At 40.0% G+C, this 14,594-nt stretch overlaps 1 protein-coding gene across 5 annotated transcripts in view; it reads right to left on the bottom strand.

The window, feature by feature from the left end:
• Positions 1-14,594, bottom strand: part of LOC134351900 (katanin-interacting protein) — a 147,451-nt gene that overhangs the window by 111,796 nt on the left and 21,061 nt on the right. For 4 of the 5 annotated variants that reach the window (XR_010019289.1, XM_063058784.1, XM_063058785.1 and 1 more), the window contains 4 exons: positions 14,161-14,309; positions 8,479-8,577; positions 5,600-5,709; positions 1,985-2,116 (listed from right to left, as the gene is read on the bottom strand). Coding sequence is in view for 4 of the 5 variants with exons in the window: in XM_063058784.1 (XP_062914854.1) it covers positions 1,985-2,116; positions 5,600-5,709; positions 8,479-8,577; positions 14,161-14,309 (490 nt within the window). In the remaining variant the exon portion in view is untranslated. The remainder of the gene's footprint in view (positions 1-1,984; positions 2,117-5,599; positions 5,710-8,478; positions 8,578-14,160; positions 14,310-14,594) is intronic. The other variant, XM_063058786.1, reaches the window with a different exon arrangement.

Genomic DNA, 14,594 nt, shown 5'->3' with positions numbered 1-14,594 from the left:
ACGGAGGAACATCTGGTGAAACTTCTGAAATGCCTGCTTCACTGCCGCTGCTACTGTGTGATCCTAAATCTCCGGAGGGGAAGGCCCCGAATCCTCAGCTTTGCCTGTTGCTTGGCAGCTAGGGCTGGGGTCAAAGCGCTTGGCAGAGATGGTGCTCGGTGCTCAGCATCGGAGGCTCCAAGTTTTCGGACGGACTCACGAGTTGGACTGTGGTTGGGTGCTTCCAGGAAGCTGCATCAGAAAGTTTGCAGCGCTGGAAGCTCATAGCAGGGAGAGTTTCTTCCTGCTACCATCTGCGTGAGATGTTGGGGCTATTGGGACTTTGAGACTTTTTTTTTTACTGTGCCCATGGTCTGCTCTTATCAAATTACGGTATTGCTTTGCACTGTTGTAACTATAAGTTATAATTATGTGTTTTTTGTCAGTTTTAGTCTTGGTCTGTCTTGTGTTTCTGTGATATCATACCGGAGGAACATTGTATCATTTTTTAATGCATGCATTTCTAAATGACAATAAATGAGGACTGAGCGTCCTCATAATCTAATACACCACCATCTCTTCCCTTAGCAGAATTCAAGGCTCTATCCATTCTGAAAATCGTAAGGCCTTCTGGTTGGATAGCTGTGTCTGGCGTGTTTCCTGTTAACCAAGTCTCAATGCAACAAACAATTGAGAGATCTGCCTCATCTGCCTCTGATGCAGCAGCCTTGAGATTGTCAGTCTTATTTTCAAGTGACTATACATTCGCTAACAAGATGGTAGGCAGAGGAGGCCTCATTCCCTCTGAGCTTCAGCACGGTATGAATCCTGCCTCTCCTGCTGCACTTTCGGCCTTGGCCTTGGCATTGACCCTGAAAGGCACCGTGCTTTAACCATTGAACATGAGATGAGATATGCAATTTCTTAGTCCACTAAGGAAAGTTACATGCTGCGGATTGCAGCAAAAGTAATTCAAAAGGAGTATATTTAAGAAGAAAATTGGTACAAATTCTTGCAGCCCGCAGAGAGTAACCCATGTACACTGGCGCCTCTTGACCTACATATCTACGTCAAACTGCTACATCTCATACTATAGAAGATACGTTTTCCCTGTTAACAAAGTGACTCTCTTGAAACACATCAGTGAAGAGTTTTGAACCAGAAAAATTATTGGAACTTCAGCAACAACCTTTGGATTTCACAAATTTGACATACCTTGAAGGAGACCGCCTGAACTTAGGAAATTTAAATAACAGTTTGTTACACCAATGAAAAAATAAGGAAAGTTTTTAAAGTTGCTGCTGAATCAATCTTCAGAAATGGCTGGCAGAAATTTAAAGACATTTGATCATTATCCTCAAAACGTTTATAAATTTGATGTAAAAATACAATTATTTCACGGCATGACTCCACACATCCCTTGTGAATCTGATTGCTGAAAGATTATTCATCTCGGCCCTCAAAACCTCCAAATCAGAGATACACAGATTTTCTAACGCATGTATTAAATTTGCCTGCAATTACTGTTTTTTTTAAAATTGCATTGGCAATATTTTGAACAACATTTTATATTTTTAATGCAAAATTATCATTATTGATCTTAAAATGGAAAGATGTTGATCAAGTTAGGAGAAACTCACGCAGAGGTGAAAGAACAGCATACCAGTAGTATCAAATAGTCTGTTTTCTCTGCTGTAAATGTTTTATAATCTCTTAAAAAATTTGGAATTCAAACTATGGTCATACTGGATGGAAACTTTGCAGGAATCAAAAGAAATACACTTGTTCACCAAAGTTACATTTTAAAAAAAACAATACGATAGGATTTTTAAACGCAAACAACAGGAATTCTGCAGATGCTGGAAATTCAAGCAACACACATCAAAGTTGCTGGTGAACGCAGCCGGCCAAGCAGCATCCATAGGAAGAGGCGCAGTCGACGTTTCAGGCCGAGACCCTTCGTCAGGACTAACTTTATTTATTGTATCTTTTCAAAGAAAGTTACCTGAGAGCAATCACACAGTAGCTCCTGCGTATCCATGTTAACACTTTCATAAGGTTCAAAATCATTAGAGTAATCGACAAGTGGACCAAGGTGCAACTGCACACCTTTCTCGGTTTTAATATGGACCGAAGACTGTAACAAAATGACAAAGTTATCTATAACAGAAATTAAGGTACAGTACAGTACATATCCTAACATTAAACTGGAACAACAGCACAAACTTATAATTCTGGTTACAATTTAGAATTAGATTGATTTCAAGTATTCCAATCCACAATGCATATCTGCCAGGACTCACCTATTCCCATATTCTCCTTTTGGAAAAGGGGAAAAAAAGAAGTTAATTCATCTGACATTAGAATTATGAAGATTGAATAAAAAATGAGAAGGGAAGGGCAAAAAAAATATTTATTCATTACTATTTTGCAGTATATTGAAACACAAACAAGTAAGATATTTTTGTTTAGTAATGCAATGTACTGATGCTAATTTCACCCCCCCCCCACCCAATGTCTTATTTATTCTGCAGAAGTAACTTTACGACATGGTTTACAAAATAGAATAGCTCCTACAACCCAGTTAGAATTAAATTTGGAAAGTAAATACCAATTTCAATAGAAAATTGTAAACTGGGCTACAAATTATATTTTTTTAGTGTTTCCTCCCCATGGTGATTTTTTTTAAAGTCCCACATACATTCTGCCGAAAAACTACTCAAGTAATGCAGCTGTTTTAAAGACAATTGATAATACCTACTTTCATAGCCATCCAAAAGCAAACACTCACCAAGTGTATGGAATGCTGACAAAATGGTTGCAGCAGATGTTGAAGACATGGGTAGGACATCTTCAACCTGTCATTGCTGCAGTCAGAGGTTCCCACCTGCCTCAAAGGGGCATCAATCACACCAGTACCCAAGAAGAGCAGGGTGAGCTGCCTTAATGGCAATCTCCCAATAGCACTCATACCGACTTGGCAAGTTTGGTCATAACCAGATTTAACTCCTGCCTGAGCAAGGACCCGAACTTGCTGCAATTTGCCTACCAGCACAACAGGTCTACAGCAGAAACAATCTCACTGGCTCTCCAGTCAGCCCAAGACCACTTGGACAAAGCAATACCTATTTTACGCTGATGTTTATCAATTACAACTCAGTGTTGAACACCAACATCCTATCAGTACTAATCAACAAGTTTTAAAACTTGGACCTCCGTACTCCTTACCTGCTTCTGCAATGCAGAGTGGTAATAACAACTCCTCCTCATTAACAACACAGGTGCACCTTAAAGATGTAACCTTAACCTAATGCTCTACTCTACACTCATGACTGTGCAGCTAGGCACAGCTCACATTCCCTCCATAAATTCGACAATGACACCACTGCTGCTGGCAGAATTTCAGATGGTGACATGGAGGTGTACAGTACTGCAGTGAGATAGATTGGCTGGCTAAGTGGCATCGCAACAACAACTTTGCACCCAATGTCAGGGAGAACACACACCAGTTCTCATCAAGGGGTCAGCAGCTTCAAGTTCCTGAGTGTCAACACCTCAGCGGATCTATCAAGGGCCTAACATATTGATGCAATCATATTGAAGAAGGCACAACAGCAGCTACATTTCATTAGGAGATTTGGTATGTCACCAAAGACTACAGAGAGCATTCTGACTGGTTGCATCACCATCTGGCATGGAAGCTCCAATGCACAGGATCAAAGGAGGCTGCAGATGGTTATAGATTCAGCCACCTCCATTTTAGAAACAGCTTCTTCTCCTGTGCCATTAGATCTCTGAATGCGTCATGAACCCTACCTCACCACTCCTCTTTTGCACTATTTTTAAAATTGTAACTTTATAGTAATTTTTTATGTTTGCTACCATAAAACAACAAATCTCTTGTCATTTGTCAGTGATAATAAACCTGATTCTGATGCTGAACGTCACAATTTACTTAGGTAGCTGACATAGTTTGCAAATATTCAAACAGCAACACAACATTTGGCAGCTTGTTCAATTCTCCTTGGCAATGCAAATCTGTCCCATCATATCCTAACTACATTTTTCTTAGACAGCATTGTCTTCTAAAATATACAGTAATTTGTTGATAAAAATAGTATCTTAGAAAAACCCATGATAGATCGAACTGGAAAATGACAGAAATGCTTGTGATTTCAGAAAAAAAGTACTAATTTTCATGTTGAAATATTATTTCTGATAAGTAAAGATGAGATGAGATTTGATTTAAGTGTACTATAAGTTAACAAAATCTCTCTTTGAAGTTATAGATATAATATTTAGACAATACCCTCTCCCTATGGTAATCTCATTTTTATTAACTAGCAGTGATTGTGCTGCCAGGCAGGATGAGGCATGAGACAATAAATCTGAAATGTACTGAAATCACAGGAACAGCCCTCACCATCACAGAAGTGTAATTAACTTCTGCTTAAACATGAGAAACCCCCAAGAGATCTAAGCCTTTAAAAACACTGTTAATATTCAGCTTGGAAATGTAGCTATGTAATTCATCAAATCAAGGTAGTACGAGATAGTCTCTACAGAACATTGGAGAAGGGATGTCACCTTGATGTCTTTGATGCTCGGGGTGGAAAGTGGCGCTGGAATTATGCTACAGGTTGACCTTCTATAATCCGGCACCATTGGGACCTGAGGAGTGCCGGATTAGTGAAAATGCCGAATTACAGAAGGATCACATTAAGCAATAGCTAGCCGCCTCATCATACCTTTAAAGTATCAAAGGATTCAAAGGTTCATTTAATGTCAGAGAAATGTATACAATATACATCCCGAAATGCCTTTTCTTCGCAACCATCTACAAAAACAGAGGAGAGCCCCAAAGAATGAACGACAGTTAAATGTTAGAACCCCTAAGATCCCCCCGCTCCCCTCCCTCCCGCGCGTAAGCGGCAGCGAGCAACAATCCCCCCTCCCCACCGGCAAAAAAAAAGCGCACCCACTACCAGCACTCAAGCGTGAGCTAAACGATAGCAAAGACACAGACCTGCAGTTACCCCAAAGACTAGATTGCACTCACAGTTACCGAGGGAATCCTCGTTAGTTTCTTTTCCTCCACTTAAGTTCAGCGGGTCACCACGTCTGATCTGAGGTCGTAGGCAGAAGAGAATGGAGCGCCGGCTGGGCGACGCCGGAGGGCAGTGCGCGACTGCCAGCAAGTGGGCGAGAAGGCGGACTGACCCAGCATGCGCCAGCTCCCCCGCCGCTGGCGGGTGAGACAGACGGGTGCCAGGTGGCCACGCCTCATGCAAATGATATTAATAAATGCGGGAAAACAAGCAGGAATCGCCTGTCTATGCTTACAAGGGCGTGCCAACACGTGAACAGATCTAGCGCAACCAAAACAATGCGCAGCAGATTGGTACGGTGGCCCGGGAAACTTGAAATTACAGCCGCGCGGAAAATTTGAAATCAGTGCGGATTATCGAAGGAACCGGATTACAGGTAGTCGGATTAGTGAAAGTCGACCTGTACCAGTTTTGTTAAGCTGGAACATTTGTAATGGGTTTGTGACAGACTGTCTGTGATTGTACAAAGATTTCTCAGATATTTCATAATGGTTTATTACAATTTACTTTACCTGTACCCAACCTTTTCGCTGAACTTTGTCTGGCGCCGTTTGGGTTCGACGTTTCAGCGTTTCTCTCTCTTGCAGCTCTTCGGCATTGGAAGTCGATCTTGAAGCAGAATCTGAAATTAATTTTGCATTGAAAATTTTTAACATAGAAACTAAAGGTGAACATAAAGAATTGCTTCATATCATAAAGCTAAAATTAGCACCTTAACAGTATACCGGAAAAATGCAGATGGCGACTTTTTAACTGTTTGAAAGAAATTGTTAACATACAAGGTCCCTTCCCACCCCCACCATCCATCCAAAAACTCAAAGGTTTTCAAAGAAATTCAAAAATACATAAAAAAAAAGCATCTAAACATGAATGGAATTGATATTTTCATACATATGGTAAATTTAAAATTCTGTAGGACGAAATAAGGAAACAAGGACAGTAGATAACAACTTGTCTTCACACCGAGGAGGTTCACAATGACACAGAGCAACACAACAATCACACAAAATGGGATAAACTCAGTGCCGCTCACAACAAGGTACTGTGAAGAGCTCGGAACCATATGGCCTCATATGAATGTTTCTCTCTCTTGTTACAGGAAAGGAGTGCAAAAGGGCCTGTCAGGAGCAACACCAGGTGGACCCAAAAAATGAGATGCCAACCTAGTGAATCTGCAAAACAGGACCAACATGCACATTACAAGCAAAAAGAGCATGCAATAGTCAGAGCTAAGTGATCCCAGAAAAAATCAAACCTTTGCACTCATGCATGGTGGCAAATGATTAAAGCAATTAACAGGAGGAAGGTGCTCCAAAACATCCTTAGTGTAAACAATGGTGAGGCTCAGCATGTGTATTAAACACCAAGCTGCAGCATTCAGACTCATGATCAAGCAGAAATCCCAAGTAAATGATTCACCTCCACTTCCACACGAGATCCCCACCATCACTGAGCCACTGTCTCCCAGTTTGATTCACAGCACATGATATGCTGCGAAGTACTCATTATGGCAGAGATTATGGAACCAGACAACATCCCAACCGTCCAACTCAAGAAATGCGATTCAGAACAATGCATGCATTTCACCAAACTTTCCCATACAGTTACAACCCTGATATCCTTGGTATTCAATATTCAAGACTAAAATTCCAGACACTCAACTAAACCAGCAACATAAATACTATGGCTATAAGAGCTCATCAGAGACTGGGTATCCTAAAATGAATTCTCTTCTTCATATCCTAAGGTCTTTCCTCCAAGTCAAATCCATGTGAAAAATACTCTTCATTTGCATGGATGATTGCTCCAGCAGATCAACAGCAAGCAGAACAAAACAGCTCTTGCATTCTCAACGAAGTTCATTTGTTGTGAACAATATGGTAGCATAGTGGTTAGCACAACACTTTACAGTATAGGTGACCAGGTTCTATTTCCGCTGCTGCCCTCAGGAGTTTGGACATTCTCCCCGTGACTGTGTGGGTTTCCTCCAGGTGCTCCGGTTTCCTCCCACAGTCCAAACACATACTGGTTGGTAGGTTAATTGGTCATTGTAAATTGTCCCGTGATTAGGCTAGGATTAGTATGGGGGTATTGCTAGGCTCATGGCTCGAAGGGTCAGAAGGGCCTACCACGCGCTGTATCTCAATCAATCAATAAAATTCAACACTTCATTTTATTTATTACCAGATTTGGCTGCACTGTGCACCAACTACAAGACATCCTGCAGTTCCCAGCAAGGTTTTTCTATAGGAACAGCACCACTTGCAGGTTCTCCTTCAAATCAGATATCAAATAAATTAGGAATATATCCTGCTTCATTCTCTATAGCTGCATTTGAATCTTGCCAACTCCCTAACAAAAATTATCTCAGAATAAACTACAGTGATTGAAGAAGGTGACTCTCCATTAATTTCATGACAACCACCTGAGTTAAACAAATTCTGGACTAACTGGGGACACCCACAGCCAAAAATTGCATAAACAACAAAGAATAGAATTTGTGGATGGGCAGACTACATAATCTGCACCTACTCTTAAGAATTCTCATCAATCAATTCTTGCACATTCATCTTCGTCTTCCCAAAACTACAGTAGATTCCTTGTTCATATCTGTATCTACTGCTAAGGCAACAGTTTACGTTCATAGGCTCAGGGGAGGCGGGTAATTCCTAATACATGGATACAGTGAAGATAGACTGAGTGGCCCACTTTTGGTCCACCTTATCTATACTCTGCTTTCTTTCAGATGGCATCTTAACTTGAGGTCCCACCTACCTCCCCAGATTGAAAAGAAGGAATTTTATCACCAAAATTTGATCAGTATTTTTCCTCCAGTCATTAACATCGAATTGTTAGTTCATTAGAATTTTGCTACCAGTGTAACTTTGGTGTGTGTATTGTGTATCCCGTTCTACAGCTGTGACTACTCAACAAGCTCTTAGCTTATCACCTAGTACTAAGGCCATGACGGCAATTTTCCCTGAAGACAAAAGAGTTTTGTATTTGCCTTCAGATTAAAGCCGCAACAAAATAAATTTGTTCTACCCTGAAAAACTTAACTGTATTCCCCTGAAAAGATAACTGCTAGGGACCAGCAAAGTAGCAAGGAACAAGATTTTAAAAAAGACATGAACAAATTTGTATCTAGTTACTGTACTAGGTACAAAGAAAAGCCAAAAAAAAATGACAGAACGGAAAGATTTAAAAGTCCTTTTGAAGGGTCTTGGCTTGAAAAGTCAGCTGTTTATTCCCAACCATAAATGCTATTTGACCTGCTGAGCACCACCGGCACACTGTGTGTATTGCTCTGGATTTCCAGTATCTGCAGTACCTCTTGTATTCCAGGAATTAAAGTGATGCTTAAAGGAAGTAAAAAAAAATGCTGGTGTACCTGGGAAGGTACAGAAAAAACTGGGGTCGTCCAACTGGCTGCAGAGGTCGAGGACATCTTCAACCTTCCACTGCTGCACCGGCTTCAAAAGGACATCAGCTATACAAGTGCCAAAGAAAAGAAATGTGAGCTGCATCAATGACTATCACCATCTACTGTGATAAAGTGCTTTGAGATACTGGTTTTGGCTGGAATTAACTCTTGCCTGAGCAAACACCTAGACCTGCTGCAATTTGCCTACTATACAAAAGGTCTACAGTGGATACAACTCACTGACTCTCCATTCAACTCTGCAGCACCTAGACAACAGCAAAGCATACATGAGGCTGCTGTTTATTGATTACAGCTCAACATTAAACACCATCGTCCCTCAGTAATGATCAATAAACTTGAAAACCTGGGTAACTCTACCTCCTTCTACAACTGGATCCTTAAATTCTTCGCCTGGTGACACAGTCAGTGCAAATCAATAACAACACCTCGTCCTCGCTAGCAATCAACATAGGTGCACATCAAGGAAATATGTTTAGCCTACTGCTCTACTCTCCTCATAACTATGTGACTAGGCACAGCTCAAACACAATCTAAAAATTCGCTGAAGACACATACCACTGTTATCAGTAGAATCACAGATAGTGAAGAGGACGTGTACAAGAGTGAGAGATCAGCTGGTTAAGTGGTGTTGCAACAATAACCTCACACTCGACATCAGCAAGCCCAGGGAACGGATTGTTCGACTTCAGGATAGGGATGTCAGGAGGGCACACCCCAGTCCTTATTGAGGGGTCAGTGGTGGAAAGGGTAAGCAGCTTCAAGTTCATGCGCGTCAACATCTCAGAGCCCACCATATCGATGCAATCATGACAAATGCAAGCCAACAACAATACAGGTGCACATTCCTTTATCCGAAATTCTGAAATCCAAAAAGCTCTGAAAACCGAAGTTTTTTTCGCCAACAGCTGACGTCACTCAGGTGTGACGTGGCAACACTAGCAGAGGCTGCCAGACACCAAGTGTGGCTCAGCGCTTGCACTGGTTACTCATGCATTTGCTGTTCGCTGATATTTTGTGTTCACTGTTGACTTTGTGTTTAATTTCACTGTGAAAATGTTAAAAAGAACTGCAGATACCCCTATGGGTAACAATGAGAAAAAGAGAAGGAAACATCTATCATCAATAATGCAGAAAGTGGAGTTATTGCAGAAGCTTGATCGTGGTGTGTCTGTGCGGCGTCTTACTGAAGAAAATAGTGTCGGAACTACCACTGTATATGATTTAAATAAACAGAAAGACAAGTTACTGAAGTTTTATAGTGACAGTGACGTTCTACATTTATTCCAATACATCATTTACCATGTGTTTGATTCAGTCCGTTTGAAGCTGTATATTTTTATGTTTTATTGAATGTTTTTGTTGGAAATAAAATTTTCTGTCATTATTCCCTAAACAATACAGTATAACAACTATTTACATAGCATTTACATTGTATTAGGTATTATAAGTAATCAAGAGATGATTTAAAGTATACGGGAGGATGCGCGTAGGTTTGGTGTGCTACAGGGTCCTAAAGACCACTGCACTGAGAGAGGTTAAATAAGGGACTTGAGTATACGCATTGGGGGGGGAGAAGAGTCTGAAATCCAAAAAATTCTGAATTCTGAAATGCAACTGGCCCCAAGGATTTCGGATAAGGGATTGTGGACCCTACATTCTGACTGGTTGCATCATTATCTGGTATGGAGGCGCCAATGCACAAGATTGATGACATATATCAGTGATAACAAATCTGATTCGGATAAGATTGTGAGGAATACCAAGAGAGCAAAACTTTTGCAATCTTATTGAGAAAGAATGTGAACAGTCAAGAACAACGTGAACCACATGGCAATGTTATAAATGAATGTAAGTGTAGTAAAGGCACTGAAGGTTTACTCTGAGTTAATATTTAGTGAGAGGATAATAATATTATAAGGGGTATTTCAAGGAAACTATTGATTCAAGGAAAGAGACCAGCAACAATGAAAGGAAGCAAATCAATAGTGATGAAGAAAATAACGGCAATGCAGTATAACAAATACTTAGACCACAAATCTTTCATTATAGGCTTTTAAAAACGGAAAGATGAGAACGTACAGGTGGAAGATAATCGCTTAAAAGCATAATATATTGCTAATGATGGAAAGCAAAAATAAAAGGGAAAACATCAATTCAGGTAGCATATGTGGAGAGTGTAGAGTTAAACTCCAGTCTGAGGCCCTCTCACCAGAAAGGTTCAGAAGAAATCAATTTTCTAACTTTATTTATAAGCTTTGGAAATTCTCTTAACATGAGAATTGTTTCTTTACATTAGGAAGTAGGGAAAGCAAGAAATTAATAACAGTTAGCCTCACATCTCTTACCATAATAGCCTTGTTTTTTTATCAGTTGATCAATACAAGCCACCAAAAGGACAGGTCCAACTTTCTGGTTGGACTTTTTGGTTATGCTACTAAAAGCAGTATATAGAACTTAAGTTATTTATTAAATAGTTTCAGAAGTCATTATAAAGACCCTTCAAAAATAAATTATTTATCTTTGAAGAAAATATTCTGTACAGCATGAAGCAAACACTAGGTACAATTTGGAGGTACTGATATTGAATATAACCAATGGCATCTTGCCAAGAAAAAATGCTGGGAAAATAATTATTTACATTAGAAGTATATGATGCATATTTGGCAATGCTGCAAAGATAGGTAGCATTGTAAATAATACAAACACAACAGAATCTCACTTAAAGCCATATGATAGAGCACCGATTTATTTTATCACTCCTGGTACTGGAAACCATACACCCAGAGATACATACGTCTGCTCTTTAGAATAGACCCCTGCTTGAGCTACACATTGCTGTGCCAAGAATTGAGCACTCCTGAACAATGCAACGGTTGAAGTGATTTCACTACAATACAACCAGCATGGTGTGAACTAATGAGACAATATCCAGAGGCTGCCTGTGAGGCATTGAAATACAAGGCTGAAGTAATGATTGTGGGCCATTTCAGAGGACCAGCAATAACAGGTTCAAGTACTGAAAGATGACCTGTATTCTGCAGTCTCTCTCCTCAACAGCTGCTGAATGTGATGGATAACGTACTTTCCTTCTTTCTGTTAGGCTGCACAGTTCTCCCAACCCAATATTTCTTCATGCTGAAAAGCCTGATGATTATCGCTGGCTATTGACCATAGTACTGCAAGTTTTTGGACTGGGTTTATATGCAATCATGTAAAGAATGACAGAACAAGCGACTTCATTAAATTTGCAGGTGTAACTATCACCAACAATTCATCCTGGTTCAGAAACATGGACGCTGTGGAAAAGAAAGAAAGCCTCTACTTCCTCAGAAAACTCAGGAAATGCGGCATGTCCCCAATGACTCTTACCAATTTCTACATAAGCACCATTGAAAGTATTCTACTCAGGCACATTGCCGATTAGTATGTCAATTGATATGCTCAACACTGCAAAGAATTGCAGAGAGGCATGAATGCACACTGGTCTATCATGAAAACCAGCATTCCCTCCACTGACTCTATCTTAACATTATTAAGGACCACTATGAACTCTGTTATTCTCTCTTAAATGGTAAAGACGAACTCCATCTCTCAATCTACCTACCTCATCATGGCCCAGGCACCTTACTTGTTTATTCACAGTGCACTTTCACTGGCAATGTAACACTATAGTCTGTATTCTGCTTTTCCTTTCTGTACTTCCTCGTTGACCATTCTAGATGTCATGCAAATAAATGCTTTCTCACTGTGTTTTGGTACATGTGATGGTAAGAAACTAATTAACAAGAGGTAATGAAGGAGATCATAAGATTCAGGCAGCCTGTCACCAAAAGGAGCAGGTGCTGCAAGTCCCCAGCAATGGCTGCACTCAACATGCCAACCAGAGTGTACTCCAGAGCCCTACATCTGAGCACAGGGCAGCCCCTCACAAACAGCCATTTCATGTCACCTCTGTGTTTCACTCCACACTGAACCCTGTGATTATGAGATCACTTTAACCTTTTCGTTCCAGCAGGATCACCAACTCCAACTGAGCTCTCAACCAGGTTCTAGGCACAACAGAACATTGCAGCTGGAAAGACTGCGAGCACACCCAACAGAGCAACAACAAAAGCTGTAATAACATTTTCTTGCACTGATTCAGTTAGTGCTCTCACTGATGGAAAGACTTAATGAATGCTAAGCATGATACCAGTGTATAAGCCTTTCATTACAGTATAGTCATCAAACAGAAAATATGGGAAATAAGTTTCACTGGAGATGGAATAGCTAGATAGATAGATAGACATACTTTATTGATCCTGAGGGGAATTGGGTTTCGTTACAGTTGCACCAACCAAGAATAGAGTATAAATATAGCAAAATAAAGCCATAAATAATTAAATAATATGTAAATTATGCCAGATGGAAATAAGTCCAGGATCAGTCTATTGGCTCAGGGTGTCTGACCCTCCAAGGGAGGAGTTGTAAAGTCTGATGGCCACTTTGTACCTAAAGTTAATAAAATACAGTTCTTACTAAATGGTGAAAGCAAAAAAAGAGTGGAAATCTAAAGAGACTTGAGAGCCCATGCAGACTGATCCGAAACATAAAGGATATGTACAGAAAACAGTCAGATTAATGAATTGCTGGCTCTTGTAGGTAAACAGGAGTATGAGGAGAAAGATCTTATCCAGCAGCTACACAAAGCTCTTGTAAGCAAGAGCTGGCACTAAATAGAAAGAAGAATATACTGGCTTTAGAGTCAGTGCATCATAGATTACAAGATCATAAAAACAGGATTCTATTCTGAGGAATTAAGGAAAGAATTACTCAAGGTTTCAAAAGGAACTTGCTATTTCTGATGGCTGGGGAGGGAATATACTCTAAAAATTTGCCTTAAAGAAGCTAGGAAACGTTTCCAAAAACAAATTTGGAACTCCCTTCCACAAACCACAATTAAATAAAGGTCAATTGGTAATTGTAAATTTCAGAAAAGACTTTTGACAACCATAGATACTGAAGGGATGATGTCTAAAGACACTTAGAGGCCCTGCCCTGCTTTCAATCACCTGACTCACATATAGCCCAAATATATGAACAAGCATTTCTTTGCTGCAAAGCTGCAGGCAACTATTCTTGACAAAATCTAGAAATTTGCTGTATTCTAGTTAACATGTTGCTATCCATGTTGCAAATTCAATCTCAGGATATGCTATCCGGGCCAGCAGTAGTGTCTTTCTTAAAACCATGAATATCCATATGTCATCTGCAGTAAAATCTTTTAAAAGAATATTAGCCCAAGATAGACACAGGACACTTGTTAATATCAGCTTTATTATTAAGAAATGGAAAAATGTGATTTAGGAATTCTTTATAGCCTGTCTGTTCCTCTGGAGTAAACCACTTTGGCAGACATCTTTTATTGTATGGAAACTCAATTAGTGACCACATATCCAAACTGTGACTGCTCAGGTTACCACCAGCTATCAGGAATGGCACCCCGCCATAAACTGGGAAGGACCCACATACAGAGATCAGTCAGAGATAAGCCACTGCCAATGAAAACGAGAAAAGACGTGAAACTGTGAATGGCTAACACCAATAGATAAGTTCCTAAGTTGCTTTTCAGTGAAAGCAATTACTCACCAGCTGTCCATACTGATCTTGAAGCTGCTTCATATCTTGGTTGCTGTTTTAGTTCAGAGTTGGCACCATTTACATAGATGGAAAACCCTTGTTCCAAACGCTCCAGTTGGATTTGTTTAGGACTTTTTGCCTTCAGCTTTTTCAATATCCTGAATACAAAATACCATGAAAATAAAAAGATTGTACATGCTTTAAATCTGGAACAAAAAAATGGAAGTTGCTAGAAACATTCAGCTCGTCAGACAGTGTCTGTTAAAAGAAAAATAGAGTTTTGACGTTTTAAATCAAAGATCCTTTGTGAGTACTAGAAAGAGAAAGCAAGTTGCAGGGAGTTGTAGATTCCTGATGAAGGGTCTCGGCCCAAAACATCAATGGTGTATTCTTTTCCATAAATGCTGCCTGACCTGCTGAGTTCCTCCAGCATTTTCTGTGTT

This window comes from Mobula hypostoma, chromosome 9, assembly GCF_963921235.1.
Source record: "Mobula hypostoma chromosome 9, sMobHyp1.1, whole genome shotgun sequence".
Lineage (NCBI taxonomy): Eukaryota > Metazoa > Chordata > Chondrichthyes > Myliobatiformes > Myliobatidae > Mobula > Mobula hypostoma.
This window is presented reverse-complemented; position numbering and strand designations above follow the sequence as displayed.